Source organism: Oncorhynchus gorbuscha, linkage group LG07 (genome assembly GCF_021184085.1).
Source record: "Oncorhynchus gorbuscha isolate QuinsamMale2020 ecotype Even-year linkage group LG07, OgorEven_v1.0, whole genome shotgun sequence".
Taxonomy (NCBI): Eukaryota; Metazoa; Chordata; class Actinopteri; order Salmoniformes; family Salmonidae; genus Oncorhynchus; species Oncorhynchus gorbuscha.
The window spans coordinates 17837232-17855642 of record NC_060179.1 but is presented as its reverse complement, the minus strand read 5'-3'; the positions used below and the strand labels follow the sequence as shown (position 1 = coordinate 17855642).

The 18411-nt window shown below is 44.4% G+C and overlaps 1 protein-coding gene across 1 annotated transcript; it reads right to left on the bottom strand.

Annotated features, from left to right (window-relative positions):
• Positions 1–3227: 3227 nt before the first annotated feature.
• Positions 3228–17926, bottom strand: LOC124039576 (E3 ubiquitin-protein ligase RNF31-like). Its single transcript, XM_046355688.1, has 24 exons — positions 17731–17926; positions 15968–16175; positions 15723–15869; positions 15297–15452; positions 15118–15186; positions 14864–15008; positions 14577–14714; positions 14336–14489; positions 14088–14233; positions 13697–13875; positions 13321–13566; positions 12883–13230; positions 12514–12699; positions 12192–12398; positions 11870–12043; positions 7942–8040; positions 7759–7848; positions 7473–7587; positions 7145–7257; positions 6712–6825; positions 6448–6496; positions 4248–4344; positions 3880–4045; positions 3228–3744 (listed from the first exon to the last, which is right to left on the bottom strand). The coding sequence occupies exons 2-24, from the start codon at positions 16166–16168 to the stop codon at positions 3697–3699; spliced, it is 3387 nt and encodes a 1128-aa protein (XP_046211644.1). The 5' UTR covers positions 16169–16175; positions 17731–17926; the 3' UTR covers positions 3228–3696.
• Positions 17927–18411: the final 485 nt, after the last annotated feature.

Below are 18411 nucleotides of genomic sequence, written 5' to 3'. Positions count from 1 at the left end.
GCATCCTTGTGGGACCCCAGTGTTGAGGATCAGCGAAGTGGAGATGTTGTTTTCTACCTTCATCACCTGGGGGCGGCCAGTCAAAGTCCAGGACCCAATTGCACAGAGCGGGGTTGAGCTTGGAGGGTACTAATGAACAGCATTCTTACGTAGGTATTCCTCTTGTCCAGATGGGATTGTGCAGTGCGATGGCATCGTCTGTGGACCTATTGGGGCGGTATGCAAAATGAAGTGGGTCTAGGGTGGCAGATAAGGTAGAGGTGATATGATCCTTGACTAGTCTCTCAAAGCACTTCATGATGACAGAAGTGAGTGCTATGGGGCGATAGTCACTTAGTTACCGTTGCCTTCTTGGGTACAAGAACAATTGTGGCCATCTTGAAGAATATGGGGACAGCAGACTGGTATAGGGAGAGATTGTTCGTAAACACACCAGCCAGCTGGTCTGCTCATGCTCTGAGGACGTGGCTAGGGATGCTGTTTGGGCCGGCAGCCCTGCGAGGGTTAACACGTTTAAATGTCTTACTCACGTCGGCCACAGAGAAGGCGAGTGGGGGCCCGCAGTCCTTGGTAGCGGGCCGCGTCGGTGGCACTATTATCCTCAAAGTGGGCAAAGAAGGTGTTTAGTTTGTCTGGAAGCAAGATGTAAGTGTCCGTGACTTGGCTGGTTTTCTTTTGGTAGTCCGTGATTGCCTGTAGACACTGACACATATGTCTCGTATCTGAGCACAAGCATTTCGCTACACTCGCATTAACATCTGCTAACCATGTGTATGTGACAAATAAAATTTGATTTTGAGCCGTTGTATTGAAACTCCACTTTGTCCTTATACCGACATTTCGCTTGTTTGATTGCCTTGTGGAGTGAATAACTACACTGTTTATATTCTGCCATATTCCCAGTCATCTTTCCATGGTAAATGCGGTGGTTCTATCCACGGTTTCTAGTTAGGGTAGGTTCTAATGACATATCATGAGGTAGAGCGGTGGGCATTAATGTGGGGATTCAGGTTCTCTGTAGAGAATGAAGGTGGGAGATTTTATTTAACCTTTATTTAACTAGGCAAGTCAGTTAAGAACAAATTATTATTTACAATGACTGGCTACCCCGGCCAAACCCTATTTGACACTAGACTGACCTGAGCAGAACACATTGAGAGAGTGGTGGGAAAGTGTAAGAAGTTGCTAAATGTAATGTGCTGTCTGACGGAGAAGGAGTGAGCATTCCTCATTGAGGACCAAGTACAGAGGCTTGTAAATGTATTAACCCCCTTGGCATTTTTCCTATTTTGTTGCCTTACAACCTGGAATTAAAATAGATTTGAGGGTTTGTATCATTTGCTTTACACAACATACCTACCACTTTGAAGATGTAAAATATATATTTTTTTGTGAAACAAACAAGAAATATGACAAAAACAACTTGAGCGTGCATAACTATTCATCCCCCCAAAGTCAATACTTTGTAGAGCCACCTTTTGCAGCAATTACAGCTGCAAGTATCTTGGGGTATGCCTCTATAAGCTTGGCACATCTAGTCACTGGGATTTTATGCCCATTCTTAAAGGCAAAACTGCTCCAGCTCCTTCAAGTTGGATGGGTTCTGCTGGTGTACAGCAATCGTTAAGTCATACCACAGATTCTCAATTGGATTGAGGTCTGGGCTTTGACTAGGCCATTCCAAGACATGTAAATGTTTCCCCTTAAACCACTTGAGTGTTGCTTTAGCATTATGCTTAGTGTCATTGTCCTGCTGGAAGGTGAACCTCCGTCCCAGTCTCAAATCTCTGGAAGACTGAAACAGGTTTCCCTCAAGAATTTCCCTGTATTTAGCACCATCCATCATTCTTTCAATTCTGACCAGTTTCCCAGTCCCTGCCGATGGAAAAACATCCCCACGGCATAATGCTGCCACCACCATGCTTCACTGTGGGGATAGTGTTCTCGGGGTGATGAGAGGTGTTGGGTTTGAGCCATAGTGTTTTCCTTGATGCCCGAAAAGCTCAATTTTAGTCTCATCTAACCAGAGTACCTTCTTCCATATGTTTGGGGAGTCTCCCACATGCCTTTTGGAGAACACAAAACGTGTTTGCTTATTTTTTTCTTTAAGCAATGGCTTTTTTCTGGCCACTTATCCGTAAAGCCCAGTTCTGTGGAGTGTACGGCTGAAACTGGTCCTATGGACCGATACTCCAATCTCTGCTGTGGAGCTTTGCAGCTCCATATATATATATATACATACATACATACATACATACATACATACATACATACATACATACATACATACATACATACATACATACATACATACATACATACATACATACAGTGGGGCAAAAAAGTATTTAGTCAGCCACCGATTGTGCAAGTTCTCACACTTAAAAAGATGAGGCCTGTAATTTTCATCATAGGTACACTTCAACTATGACAGACAAAATGAGAAGAAAAAAAATCCAGAAAATCACATTGTAGGATTTGTAATGAATTTATTTGCAAATTATGGTGGAAAATAAGTATTTGGTCAATAACAAGTTTATCTCAATATTTTGTTATATACCCTTTGTTGGCAAGTAGGGGTGTTGCATAGGCTTGGCTGCCTGAGGCGGTTCTCAATCAGAGTCAGGTGATTCGCGTTGTCTCTGATTGGGAACCGTATTTAGGTAGTTTGTGTATCTCTTTGTATTTCGTGGGTGTTTGTTCCTGTCACTGTGTAGTGTTCACCAGATAGGCTGTAATAGGTTTCACGTTCCGTTTGTTGTTTTGTATTTTGTATATTACGTTATTTTCATATCGTCATTTCATTCATTAAAGAACATGAGTAACAACCACGCTGCATTTCGGTCCGACTCTCTTTCGAGTAGTACAGTGGCACAATTTCTAAATTATTTACAATTGTTTTTACTTACACTTATTTTGACAACTAACATCAATATGAGAGTAAAGTTTTGTCTGACTTTTCTTAGCTGATGTTCAATCATCACAAATTTAATTATGGGGTGTTTCAGGCCTTCGGAGATAACAGAATTGCACACTCGATCACAAACGAGGGCTGAGGGTCTTACATTGTAAACTTCCCTTGCTTGGCTAATTGTTTGGACTGACGGCAAACATGGCTGCGGGGATTCCCCCAAGGGCAATAGGTGAGGGTAAGTGGACTTTACGTGTTTGGAACGCACCCCCAGAGACAGCAATTGAGAATAGAAAAATTAGATCTGTCATAAGTAATTTTCAAATCAATAAAATACTTTATTGCATGAGTAGCCTATTTATTACATAGTATACCCTGCATTTACACTTTGAAAATATCTCACAATATAGACTGTCATGTTTAAGTTGACAAACACCTGATTATTATTATTATTTCTTATTGTTTAGTGACATATTGAAAATATATTTTATATCTTTAATAAAAAATAAACAAGAAAGTCAGTTGTTGATTAGCCTGTCTTTGCAACTGTATCCTTACAGAGAGGCATTTTGATACTGGTAACTGTAGATGTCATAAATCTAATGAAGCATGTGAAGAACAAAACATGTTAAACTTCAATGAGATGTAATATAGCAGGTTGGTTGGTTGGTTGGTAATGCTATGTGGTGGGAGGTTTGAAACTTGACTCCTTCACTTCATGCTGTTTGCAAATAGGATACCTGTACTTTCCTTAGAATGATTTAAAATATTTTATTAACCAGTTTTCATCTCATCCGGGGAACCCTTTCTCCAAGTGGAACTTCCATCAGTTTCTGTAAAGAAAGAGTTGTATACACTTTCACACAATCTGAACCACAACAAAAACACGACATCAAAATGAAGATTGAAACTATTTAGTGCAAACTTCCAGCGAGGCCACAAGCCTAACTGAGTGATGGATGACTGACCTTCAGCAGTCGATCCTGGTACACCCGGTCGTCCTCCCCCTCCCCTTGTTGCTCCTCCACCTGGTACCTCCTGCAGGCAACTGTCACCTCTTGTTGGTCATAGACAAGAGCGGGATCCAGGGTGTGTCCGTTAATGAGACTAACCAGGTACTCTCTGTAGTGTTTACTGCAATGGCCACACAGAGACAGACATAGTGAGAACAATGGCCACAAACGGAGACAAAGCAAGAACAGCCTAACAGCCAAAAAGGTTTAAAAGTGAATATCATGAACTTCTCATGGCATGTCTTCAATACAATTAAACCCACAGGATATGTGTGTGGTAGTGCACAAATAACAAACAATTAGGTATTTTGTGTGTGACTCACTCGCAGAGTCCAGCTTCTCCTGGCTGAGTTTGGACTCCACAGGGTGAGTCAATCTGCTGACCTCCCTCATCCTTCTGCTCCATCACTCCACATGCGTCTGAGTCACAGAAAGATAAATTGAAAGTATGGGCAGAAAGAGAAAAAAAAGACTAAAGTTCTCACATACAATGCATTCTGAAAGTATTCAGACCCCTTGACTTTATCCACATTTTGTTACGTTACAACCTTATTCTAAAATGGATCAAATAAAACATTTTCCTCATCAATCTACACATAATACCCCATTATGGCAAAGCAAAAACAGGATTTTAGCCATTTTTGCACATTTATAAAAAATAAAAAACAGAAACCTTATTTACAATAAGTATTCAGACCCTTTGCTATGATACTCAAAATTGAGCTCAGGTGAATCCTGTTTCCATCGATCATCCTTGAAATGTTTCTACAACTTAATTAGACACACCTGTGGTAAATTCAATTGATTGGACATGACTTAGAAAAGCACACACCTGTCTATATAAAGGTCCCACAGTTGACAGTGCATGTCAGAGCAAAAACCAAGCCATGAGGTTGAAGGAATTGTACGTAAAGCTCCGAGAACAAGATAGTGTCAAGTCACAGATCTGGGGAAGGGTACCAAAACATTTATGCAGCATTGAAGGTCCCTAAGAATACAATGGCCTCCATCGTTCTTAAATGGAGGAAGTTTGGAACCACCAAGACTCTTCCTAGAGCTGGCTGCCCTGCCAAACTGAGCAATCAGGGGAGAAGGCCAGATGGAAGCCACTCCTCAGTAAAAGGCACATGACAGCCTGGTTGGAGTTTGCCAAAAGGACTCTCAGACCATGAGAAATAAGATTCTCTGGTCGGATGAAACTAAGATTGAACTGTTTGGCCTGAATGCCAAGCGTCACATCTGGAAGAAACCTGGCACCATCCCTACGGTGAAGCATGGTGGAGGCAGCATCATGCTGTGGGGATGTTTTTCAGTGGCAGGGACTTGGAGACTAGTCAGGATCAAGGGAAAGATGTACGGAGTACAGAGGTTTCTTTGATAAAAAACCTGCTCCAGGGCGCTCAGGTCCTTAGACTGGGGCAAAGGTTTACCTTCCAACAGGATAACAACCATAAGCACATAGCCAAGAAAACGCAGGAGTTGCTTCGGGACAAGTCTTTGAATGTCCTTGAGTGGCCCAGCTAGAGGCCGGACTTGAACCCGTTCTAACATCTCTGGAGAGACCTGAAAATAGCTGTGCAGCGATGCTCCCCATCCAACCTGACAGAGCTTGAAAGGATCTGCAGAGAAGAATGTGAGAAACTCTCCAAATACAAGTGTGCCAAGCTTGTATGGGGCCAAAGTGTCTCCTGACCCCTCCTGTCTCAGCCTCCAGTATTTATGCTGCAGTAGTTTGTGTCAGGGGGCTAGGTTCAGTTTTTTATATCTGGAGTACTTCTCCTGTCCTATTTGGTGTCCTGTGTGAATCTTAAGTGTGCGTTCTCTAATTCTCTCCTTCTTTCTTTCTCTCTCTCGGAGGACCTGAGCCCTAGGACCATGCCCCAGGACTACCTGACATGATGACTCCTTGCTGTCCCCAGTCCACCTGACTGTGCTGCTGCTCCAGTTTCAACTGTTCTGCCTTATTATTATTTGACCATGCTGGTCATTTATGAACATTTGAACATCTTGGCCATGTTCTGTTATAATCTCCACCTGGCACAGCCAGAAGAGGACTGGCCACCCCACATAGCCTGGTTCCTCTCTAGGTTTCTTCCTAGGTTTTGGCCTTTTCTAGGGAGTTTTTCCCAGCCACCGTGCTTCTACACCTGCATTGCTTGCTGTTTTGGGGTTTTAGGCTGGGTTTCTGTACAGCACTTTGAGATATCAGCTGATGTACGAAGGGCTATATAAATACATTTGATTTGATTTGTAGCATCATACTTGAGGCTGTAATCATTGCCAAAGGTGCTTCAACAAAGTACTGAGTAAAGGTTCTGAATGCTTATGTAAATGTGATATTTACATTTTTAATGAATTTGCAAAATAAATCTGATTATGGGGCATTGTGTGTAGATTGATGAGGGGAAAAAAAATAGATTTTAGAATAAGGCTGTAATGTAACAAAATGTGGAAAAGGGGTCAAGGGGTCTGAATACTTTCTGAATGCACTGTAAGTGAGGATAAACAGGAGGTCACTCTCACCAGTCTGAGTCCCATTAGGGGGGTCTGTGTTGAACACAACAGCATTCCTCTGTGGACAAAATACAAACACCTCACCTCAGAAACATAACATTGAAATGACAGCCCTGTAAAGTTCCCAGAACATTTCCCATGTAACGTTCACAGAACATTCAGTCTGTTACGTTACCCGAACATTCCCTTTGTCATATTCCCAGAACATCCCGTCTGTAAAGTTCCCCAAACATTTCCCCTGTAACGTTCCCAGAACATTTCTTGTCTCTGTACCTGCAGCAGGGCCTGTAGTCTGACAGGCTCCCAGTCCCTGAGGTAGAAGAGACAGTCTCGTGGGTGATGAGCATGGAGACCTGTGATTTTACACTGGATTGTCTTACACGCCGTCTGACAGAGAGAAGTGGAGGGAGGGAAAGGGGTGAGAAAGAGAGAAAGGAAACAGACATGAGGATGGAGAATGAGAAAGCCCTGACAGAAAGAGAGATCCTTCCCTCTTACTGAATCCATTTAGTAAGACATTCTGTACGAGATCAGTGGTTCCTAACAAGGGGGTACTTGAGAAGATTCATGAGACCATAGGCCTACTGGTAAAATGCACAGGGGTACTTGAAAGGTACTCCGGGCAGAGCACAATTCAGTTGGTGGTACAGTAACCAAAAAAGGATGGGAACCACTGTCCTAGATAATATCCCTGTGCGTGACTTACAGTGTGGAAGGGATTGTTACAGCCGCTGCAGAACTGATATCTGCATTGGGAGCAGCTGAAGTGCATGCAGCCCCCTTTGGTCAAGGCATACTGGAACCTGCAGTGAGGACAGGCTATGGAGAGAGATGAGAAGGACCACATCATGGTGTTATAATAATGATGATGGTGGTGAGATGGCATTGTGTGATCTAGGATCAGGTCCTGTCTGTCCATATAATCTTATTTATTTTAATCTAAAAGGGAAATCTGATCCTAGATCAGCACCTACTCTAAAACTCTTTGTGAATATGGGCCAATAACTGCAGGCTGTTTAGGCTGACTGACTCACTGATGCCGTTGTCCCGCAGGAACCCGGCCAGCCCCTGTTTCTGGTAGTCAGGGTCGTTCTCTCTCTTCCACAACTGGAACTGCTCACAGGATACATCCTGGTGCTGAGCTTCCCACTGACACAGAGAGAGAGGGGGGGGGGCGAGAGAACGTGAGAGAGATGGGGAGAAGGAGAAAGAAAGATGGAGAGAGAGACAGGCATCATTATTTAGGTTCCACATACATGTAGCTATGAAATGACACAATAGATGGCAGGCAAGGCAGCAACATGCATCTTTTGTACTTACAGGCTTTTTGCATTGGTTGCAAAAGCTCTTCATACACGTGGGACAGGTGACTTTGAACTGGTTTCCATCATAGATAAACCCAAAGGTGCACTGAGGAGGGAGGAGAAGAGAGGGGTGGGTGGGTGAAAAGTTCAGTAGAGAAGAAACTTTATATGTGATGGAGATGGTTAGAAACACACTCACGTGACAACACCACAGGAACATGGGGTCCTTCATCAGAGCATGTTCCGTCAGCTTCTTGTGGAAGAGCTCGTACACCTCACGATCCAGACAGTCTCGCAGCTAAACACACAACATCAATAACTATGTAATAACCATATACTTGCACAAGCTTTAGCAACACATGATCTCCCCATTTCCATCTGCCTATATCCCTAACAGGGTTGCAAAATTCCAGAAATGTCAAACAGGGATTTTTTTTGTCTTAAATTGATACTTTGGGATTTTGACAATGAGGCCATCTATCTACTTCCCCAGAGTCAGATGAACTTGTGGATACCACTTGTATGTCTCTGTGTCCAGTATAAAGGAAGAAGAAGTCGTTTCAAGAGCCAATGCCAACTAGCATTAGCACAATGGCTGGAAGTCTATGGATATATACAGTTGAAGTCGGAAGTTTACATACACTCCACAAATGTCTTGTTAGCAAACTATAGTTTTGGCAAGTCAGTTAGGACATCTACTTTGTGCATGACCCAAGTCATTTTTCCAACAATTGTTTACAGACAGATAATTTCACTTAAAATTCACTGCATCACAATTCCAGTGGGTCACAAGTTTACATACACTAAGTTGACTGTGCCTTTAAACAGATTGGAAAATTCCAGAAAATTATTCCATGGCTAGCTGCTGATAGGCTAACTGACAACATTTGAGCCAATTGGAGGTGTACCTGTGGATGTATTTCAAAGCCTACCTTCAAACTCAGTGTCTCTTTGCTTGACATCATTGGAAAATCAAAAGAAATCAGCCAAGACCTCACAAAAAAAATTGTAGACCCCCACATGTCTGGTTCATCCTTGGGAGCAATTCCCAAACGCCTGAAGGTACCACGTTCATCTGTACAAACAATAGTACGCAAGTATAAACACCATGGGACCACGCAGCCGTCATACCGCTCAGGAAGGAGACGCGTTCTGTCTCCTAGAGATGAACGTACTTTGGTGTGAAATGTGCAAATCAATCCCAGAACAACAGCAAAGGACCTTGTGAAGACGCTGGAGGAAACGGGTACAAAAGTATCTATATCCACAGTAAAACGAGTCCTATATCGACATAACCTGTAAGGCCGCTCAGCAAGGAAGACGCCACTGCTCTAAAACCACCATAAAAAAGCCAGACTATGGTTTGCAACTGCACATGGGGACAAAGATTGTACTTTTTGGAGAAATGTCCTCTGTTCTGATGAAACAAAAATAGAACTGTTTGGCCATAATAACCATTGTTTGGAGGAAAAAGGGGGAGGCTTGCAAGCCAAAGAACACCATCCCAACCTTGAAGCACGGGAGTGGCAGCATCGTGTTGTGGGGGTGCTTTGCTGCAGGAGGGACTGGTGCACTTCACAAAATAGATGGCATCATGAGGAAGGAAAATTACGTGGATATATTGAAGCAACATCTCAAGACATCAGTCAGAAAGTTAAAGCTTGGTCGCAAATGGGTCTTCCAAATGGACAATGGCCCCAAGCATACTTCCAAAGTTGTGGCAAAAAGGCTTAAGGACAACAAAGTCAAGGTATTGGACTGGCCATCCCAAAGCCCTGTCCTCAATTCCATAGAACATTTGTAGGCAGAACTGAAAAAGCGTGTGTGAGCAAGGAGGCCAACAAACCTGACTCAGTTACACCAGCTCTGTCAGGAGGAATGGGCCAAAATTCACCCAACTTATTGTGGGAGGCTTGTGGAAGGCTACCTGAAACGTTTGACCCAAATTAAACAAATTAAATTCAATGCTACCAAATACTAATTGAGTGTATGTAAACTTCTGACCCACTGGGAATGTGATGAAAGAAATAAAAGCTTAAATAAATAATTCTCACTACTATTATTCTGACATTTCACATTCTTAAAATAAAGTGGTGATCCTAACTCACCTAAAACAGGGTTCCTTACTAGGATTAAATGTCAGGAATTGTGAAAAACTCAGTTTAAATGTATTTGGCTAAGGTGTATGTAAACTTCAGACTTCAACTGTACTAGCATGCTTGCAGATTCCCATAGACTTCCAGTGCATTGTCGAGCGAAACTACCTCCAACTTCGTTCATACTGGACACAGTATCCACAAATTCATCTGACTATGTGGAAGTAGATAAAGGGCATCAAGTATCCCTTTAATATGTTGCTGTCTAGTACTGTTTTCTTTGCTAGCTAGGGCCATCCGCTTTAGGTGCTGCCTCTCCCCAGTAGCCTACTTGGTGTGTGAACTGCTCACTGCTCATAACTAGCAGATGATTGTTGACACATCAACCAGGATGAAGGGGCAGGGCAATTTGTGACTGTTGTTTTGGTCATCATTCAGCGGCAGTGTCGTCAGCAAAACTATTTTGTAGTTTTGGCAACTATGTGTTTTCTATCCCAGTTTGCTCCTCTCCCTGTAGGTTTTACAGACTCTCCCCATCCCTTGGCTGCAGCCCTTCTAATTTAGTGTACCCTGCGCACACAACCCATGAGGTATTCCTGGTTTCCGGCAGCGTTTGAAACTGCTGATCTGCGGTAAAGATCACCAGGTTAATCTCAGCCTATGCTGCCCTTTATTCAGTCCCTAGACTTTTTGGCCCTGATGGAAACATCACCACAGTGAACACTGCTACTCCAGCTGCTCTCTCTTCATCTGACTATGTTTTCTCTCATAGCCTGACAGAATCTGGTTGTTGCAATGGTGGCACAAGGCTACTCATTCATCCTAAATAGAGATTTTCTCTTTTCTCCCTCTCTCACTTGTCCATCTCCTTATTTGAATTATATGCTGTCACTGTCACTTGTCCACTCAAGTGTAAGATTATTGTCATCTACTGTATTGCCCACAAGGTTCCCTTCCTTACCTCTTTTGACCTCACCCTTTCCCAATCCCCCCCCCTCATGTGGCAGGCAATACACTTGACCTCATCTATACTAGAGGCTGTTTTCCGACTAATCTCACGGCAGTCCTCCTCTCTGCATGCCGAGCAAATATCTCAGCTTGGATGTCGGCCCGCTACCTCAAGCTCAACCTCGACAAAATGGAGCTGCTCTTCCTCCCGGGGAAGGCCTGCCCGCTCTAAGGCCTCTCCATCACGGTTGACAACTCCACAGGGTACCCTTCCGGAGTGCAAAAAACCTTGGCTTGACCCTGGACAACACCCTGTTGTTCTCTGCAAACACCAACGCTGTGACTCGCTCCTGCAGGTTCGTGCTCTACAACATCTGTAGAGTACAACCCTACCTCACACAGGAAACGATGCAGGTCCTAATCCAGGCACTTGTCATCTCTCGTCTGGACTACTGCAACTCGGTGGCTGGGCTCCCCGTTGGTGCCATCAGGCCCCTGCAATTTCTCCAGAACGATGCAGCCCGCTTTGTGTTCAACCTTCCCAAATTTTCCCATGTCACCCCGCTCCTCCGCCCACGCCACTGTCTTCCAGTCAAAGCTCGAGTCCACTACAATACCATGGTGCTTATCTATGGAACAGCACCTTCCTACCTTCAGGCTCTGTTCAAACCCTACACCCCAACCCAAGTACTCTGATCAGCCCAGTCCAAGCTCTTCTCTCTCCTGGCACCCCAATGGTAGAACCAGCTTCATAAATCCCTGCCCATCTTCACAAAACATCTGAAAACCCTACCTCTCAAAGAGTATGTTAAATAATCCCACTGCACCACTTTTCCCCCAACAAAAAAACAAAACAACTAACACTCACACTTAACTTTTCCCCCCTACTAGCACTGACTTTGCTGATAGCTACTTTATTGAGGGAAAATGTACTTACTATGCCTGTGATGTGGTTGTCCCACCTCGCTATCTTAAGAAGAGTGCACTACTGTAATAAGAGTGTCTGCTAAATGTAAAAATGTCAAATGTAGAAAATAACCTTCCTCCCTTGTATCTCTAAATCTTTCTTTCTATAGTATGTACCTGGATGTCCAGGGTGGAGAAGTAGCTGTCCAGGTGCTCGGGGTCGTTGATGTCTGGTCCTGCGCACACGGGACACACCATGTCTCTGATGTGTTTGTCTCTCACAGCGATGGTGAAGTGCTGCGTGAAACAGTCGTGGCACACCGAGCACTGACACGAGGTCAGGGACTGCATCTGAGAGGTACAGAGAATTCATACAGGATAAAAAGGAACAATTTAAAGTCCATAGGAGTATTGACTGACAAGGCAATACAGATACAGGGAGGAGGTAATAAGAGCTCATCATCCACCCCAAGGCAAAGACAGAGCCCTAGCAGCCCACCTTGCTGTGGGGGAAGATGCTGAGGCAGCAGGGACACTCCTTGTTGAGGAGGCGGCGGAGGAACTCTCTGTCCTGGGACTCCTTGACGGCCTGGATGACGTCCTCCAGGGAGTACTGGGCATCAGGCTCCTGGAGTAGAGACAGGGCCAGCTCACAGCGCCCCCAACTGGGCAGCTCGTACAATGCCAGCAGGCGCCTGCACATCCGCTTAGGTAACACAATGTAGGTTCATGGTGATTAACAATCAGGTTATTTGTTTTGTGTGTGTGGTCTTGAAAAATGCAGTTCATTGAGTACTGCTGGCTCTCGTGTACACACACACCTGTTTGTCGGGGCTCTTTGCATCGATAGGGGCCACTGGCTGGTCGCTCCAGATGCGCTGGTGGAAGGGCTCCAGGAGGGGCCGCTGCAGCACGGACAGAGCCCCCTGCACCTCTCCTCCACTCAGACGCAGAGCCTCCTCACACTGGGACGCCTCCCGGAAACCCAGAGAACGCAGCTCGCGCATCTACACACACCAGAGACAGACGCAGTTGGACTGGATACTGCAGTGGATGTACTTTGCATATAGGCTTAAACAGACAAACTCAGTAAACTCTAAGATCTTGGTTTACTTGAGTTGATATCAAAAGTATTTAGTCATATCTGTCTAGAATGACCATTTGGGTCAGGTGACATGTCTGGTTCTCACCTTGACCTCTCTGTCTCTGAGCAGCTGACGGACTGCTTTCTCAGTGTCGCCTCCTGCTGCCAGCCATGCCTGCTTGGCCTCAACCCTGGACAGCCGCACCCCCTCACCCAGCAGCACACTGGGACTCTGCTGCTCTGTCGAACCTCCATCCGGCTCGGTGTTATCTTGCGGCCCAGAAACCCCTGCTTTGTAGTTCTGCAAAGCAGACGAAGCCGCCATGGCACAGATCTCATCCAGTAGGTGGGGCAGCTCTGATTTCAGCCAATCACAGGGGTTGACGTTGCTGCCTCCGGAAACGCAAAGGGCTGCGTAGACCTCCTCTGGGCCCACTCCATTTTTCTCTCCCTCCTGAGGAAGAACATTAGGTTAAAAGTTAGAAAATATAGTAGCAGTTAATCTGGTTTTAATTCACATTGCGTCCATTTGTACTCCACCTACTCGTATTTGATGGACAAGTTTCAGCCCTTCATCCCTCATCAGGTTCTGTCTCTTGATGTCGATGTTCACCCTGGGAGGGATCTGGGGATGGAGTTGGGGCGTAGAAGGTGAGGCTAAGTCTTTGATCGGAGACTGCAGGGGGAGGGACTTGAGGCTGGTGCCTGCAGGATCTTTACACGGCAAGTTGCACATCTCACAAACCACTACAGGCTGAGAGTTCACATAGGTGCAGAACTGACACATCCACTAAAGAGCGAGAGAGACAGCATGGGAGGGGGGGGAGTGAAAGATTAAAAACAGAAAAGATACGCTGGAATGATTATGTCTCAGAGCATTCCAATTGTAGAGAGTATTTAAACCACTGGGGGGGTCAAACCTCTGTTTCGTTATCTGACGTGGGTCCTTGCATGGAGAGTACTGGAGTACTGGGGAGTACTGGAGTACTGGGGAGTATTGGCGTGATAGAGGGACGGGTGGCCAGACGGGGGCGCTCACACACCTCACACAGTATACTGCTGCCCTGGTTCACGACAGTACAGCTCTTACACTGCCATTCTACGAGAGAGGTCAGATAGACTAGATAAACAGATAACCTGGTATTGATCTAGCTCAGTTTCTAGCTATGTCTGTATAATTACATTACTGATGTATTACCAATGCTATGGAGGCACAGATGACGTGAACACCTCAAACAGGATAGGATAGGTGACTGACATGTTGTCACATGAAAACTATTCATCAGTTGACCCGTGTATATGGAATGTGACCTGCGCTGGATGGCGGTTGCCCAGGGTCCTCCTGAACTATAAGGGAAGCGAGGGCAAGTCGGGGTCGTTCACAGGTCACACACAGCACGGCCTTCACCTCGTTGACTGTAGTGCACTGAGCACACTCCCACAAGGAAATAGAGTGGCTGAAAAAGAGAAGAAATGCGAGTGAGAAGAAGAAGTGATTTGGTGTGAGTGAGTACGTACACGCGCATGGAGTAAAATATTAACCCTTCCTAAATTCTAACCTTAAAGCTCTTTTTGGTTTGGCAACCACTGTCCTGTTGTGACCCCCGCGGTCAGGGTGAGAATGGTACAGTCTGTCACACTCCAGACACAGCCTCTGAGAACAGGTGGAGCAATGGGCAGAGACTTGGGACACACCACAGAGGATACAGGTCTCTACGGGGGGGGGGGGTGATCAGTGTTACTTTACATATTGATAGGATGGAATATTCAAAGAAATCTAAGCAATGACCCATATCTTACCCTGTATTCTATCTCTCCTGTGATTGGCTCTGGACGGGTGGTGGTGGTAGAGGAGGTCACATGACTGACAGAAAGGAAGAGAACCACAGGCCGGGCAGAGGAGTGAGGGAGTGGCACCGCACAAATCACACATCCCATCTTTGAGAGAAAGAGAGAGAGAAAGAAAGAAGAAATAATGGGTTTGTCATCCGCTGACAGTACAACACATTGGCCAGATGACATAAATGCTGGTAGGCAGAAAGCAAGGTGACAGGTAGACTGGTACAAGGAATGACTGCTTGTCTCACCAGTAGGAGTGGTGGGGACATGTCTTAGTCCAGGACTGGTAGCATGTTTGGGTAGAGGAGATAGCGGCTGAAGGTCTTTCCCCGTATCCCCGTTCTCCTCTCCTAGTGGAATGACCACCACATCAGACATCATCTCTGGTTCATCCTGATGAGAGACAAATAGCCATTAGTCAGCATGACAACACTAAAACCAGAACGAGGTAGAGGTAGAAACAGACAAAACCGATGAACCACCAACTGTATGTTACACAGACCTGGGTTATCTTCTGTAGATTAGGGGATGGGAGGATATTGCTGTACATTTCTGGGTGAGCATGTGTACCCTGACAGGCAAAACACAACACATTACCTCATAACAGAGCAAACATGGAAACATGTCTTTGTGGTCATATTCAAATTGAGAATGACACAAATGTAAAAATAGATTTCACACCTTGATGAGCATGTCCATTTCCATGCGCAGGATCATGACCTCAATGGTCACCGCAGCAACCTTCTCAACGTCTGGATGTGTGACATCATCAGGGAAGCTGAGCCCGTCTGGCTGCTGATTGGTGTAACCGTAAAGAAATAGGACAGACTTGCCACCCTGTAGAAAAGAAAGCAGCCCATTGACTCAAATGAGTGAAAAAGTCAACTCAAATGCTTTTAATATCAGTGGGTCTGTGACTTACTAAGGCACTCTAAACATCTCTTATTGATCCACTCCCTTTTTCAACCATCTGACAATTCATAGTGAAATCAATGGATGAGATGACCTTCAGACTCTGTAATCTGTACTACGCATAAGGAAGTCAATCATTATACTGTAAGAATAGGGTTCCTGACAGGGTTTAGAGAGGCCTGTCTGTCTCTTCACCTTGATTTCGTCCACGGTGGTCCTGAAAACGGGGTTGTTGTGTTTGACACTCCGCCAGTACCTGGGCCTACTGGGGCTGGTCAGATTACAGCCATACTTCTCCAGGATACTCAAGGCTTTAATTAGCCGACCCAAAGACTCTAGGACCTGTGGACAGGGAGAAAGAGAGCATCGCTATGTGAAGACGGTAAGGAGGCACATAATGTGAAACAAGGAATACAGTTGAATGTCAAAACATGCCTCACCTCTTGCCTTCTGTGCCCCGTGATGTTCTCTGTCACCATGGTCTGTGCTGTGATGTGGTGAAACTTGTCAGACAGGGACAGGGGGATGTTAGCCATGACCTGGACATCATCCTTTACCACCTGGGCAGAGCCTGAAGAGGATAGGAGGGACTCAGCTCTCCTCCGCACCTCCTCAAATGGGACAGACTGGGTACTCATCATTCAGACTCTGGGGGAGAGAGAGATAAATAAGGACAGTATGGTAAACTCTGGGCTGGGATTGTTGGCTGATATACAGTACATTCGGAAAGTATTCAGACCCCTTGACTTTTCCCACATTTTGTTACATTACAGCCTTATTCTAAAATGGATTAAATAATAAATATTCCTCATCAATCTACACACAATACCCCATAATGACAAAGCAAAAACATTTTTTTCTAAATGTTTGCAAATTTATAAAAATCAAAAACAGAAATACCTTATTTACATAAGTATTCAGACTCATTATGAGACTCGAAATTGTTTCCACAACATGATTGGAGTCCACCTGTGATTCAATCGATTGGACATGATTTGAAAAAAGCACACCTGTCTATATAAAGTTCCACAGTTGACAGCGCAGTCAGAGCAAAAACCAAGCCATGAGGTTGAAGGAATTGTCCGTAGAGCTCCGAGACAGGATAGTGTTGAGGCACAGATCTGGGGAAGGGTAACAAAAAAATTCTGCAGCATTGAAGATCTCCAAGAACACAGTGGCGTCCATCATTCTTAAATGGAAAAAGTTTGGAACCACCAAGACTCTTCCTAGAGCTGGCCGCCCAGCCAACTGAGCAATCGGGGGAGAAGGGCCTTGGTTAGGGAAGTGACCAATAACCTGATGGTCACTCTGACAGAGCTCTACAGAGTTTCCTGCCATCCAGGACCTCTATACCAGGCGGTGTCTCCAAGCTTCCTGCCATCCAGGACCTCTATACCAGGCGGTGTCAGAGGAAGGCCATAAAAATCGTCAAAGACTCCAGCCACCATAGTCATAGACTGTTCTCTCTGCTACTGCACGGCAAGCAGTACCGAAGTGCAAAGTCTAGATTCAAGAGGCTTCTAAACACTTCTACCCCCAAGCCATAAGATCGACTAACCGGTACCCCTGCACAATGACTCTGTACCGGTACCCCCTGTATATAGCCTCGCTATTGTTATTTTACAGCTGCTCTTTAATTATTTGTGACTTTTATTTCTTATTTTTTGTAGGTATTTTTCTTAAAACAGCATTGTTGGTAAGTATTTGGCGCATGTGACAAATACATTTGGATTTGATTTGTTTATGAGTTTGTTTTTTGTTTTTACATTTGCAAAAATGTCAAAACTTTTTTTTGCTTTGTCATTATGGGGTATTGTGTGTAGATTGATGAGGGGGAAAACAATTTAATCCATTTTAGGCTGTAGTGTAACAAAATGTGGAAAAAGTCAAAGGGTCTGAATACGTTCCGAATGCACTGTAGGTAGACCTAGTACTGTCTTCAATGTAGCTAGCTTGCTTTTTGAGTGTACTCTCTCTACTGTGAAGATTGAAGTATATTGAAGTTAGCTATTATTATCTCAGAATGACACAGTGACACTAGATAGCTGTAAACTTTACAGTTAGTACATGTACTGAAATTCAAGTGGAAAATGTAGTTGGCCGGTAAGTGTTAATCTGACCATGCGTCAGCTAATTTATTACTAAATGACTGGCTAGCAAGTTGAAATCGAAAGTGTATAATAACAGCCAGATCAGTGCTTACTTTAATCTTCAAGGTTTCCAGATGTATTTTATGATCCAGGTCCTTATGAATCCAATAGACTTAAATATCAAGGCAAAATGTAGCTACATTTCCAGAGTCACGTCGGTCTTCTGAACCATTTCTTCAAAAGCATAAAGTCAAAACAACAGTAAAGTAGAAATGTAGTTGACGCGGAAGTTATCGAGAGGGGCGGCACAGGAGACAAAATCTTTGGGGGTAGTATGTAGGTTAAACCTCGAGGTACACTACCCTCTAGTGGTCATATATATAATATCAGTTACTGTAATGCACTGACTTGAGTTCACAACATTGTTATTACATTGTTATAAATCAATCACTCAGTCCATGTTTTGGACACTTCGTTTTCTTTACGACAGTCAAATTTACCTTTGAAGTCCACAAACTGCCGTTCAAGTATTCTTCTTGGAACTGAACACAAAACACTATCTTACTGTTTTTCTCTCCAGGCTGTATCTATCACAACCGGCAGTGATTGGGAGTCCCATAGGGCGGCACACAATTGGCCCAGCGTCATCCAGGTTTGGCCGGTGTGGGCAGTCATTGTAAATAATAATTTGTTGTAAACTGACCTCCCTAGTTAAATAAAGGTTAAATAATACAACATTTAAAAAAATATTTCTTAGAAACATTACTTTTCATGGTTGGACTGCTTTCAATAAT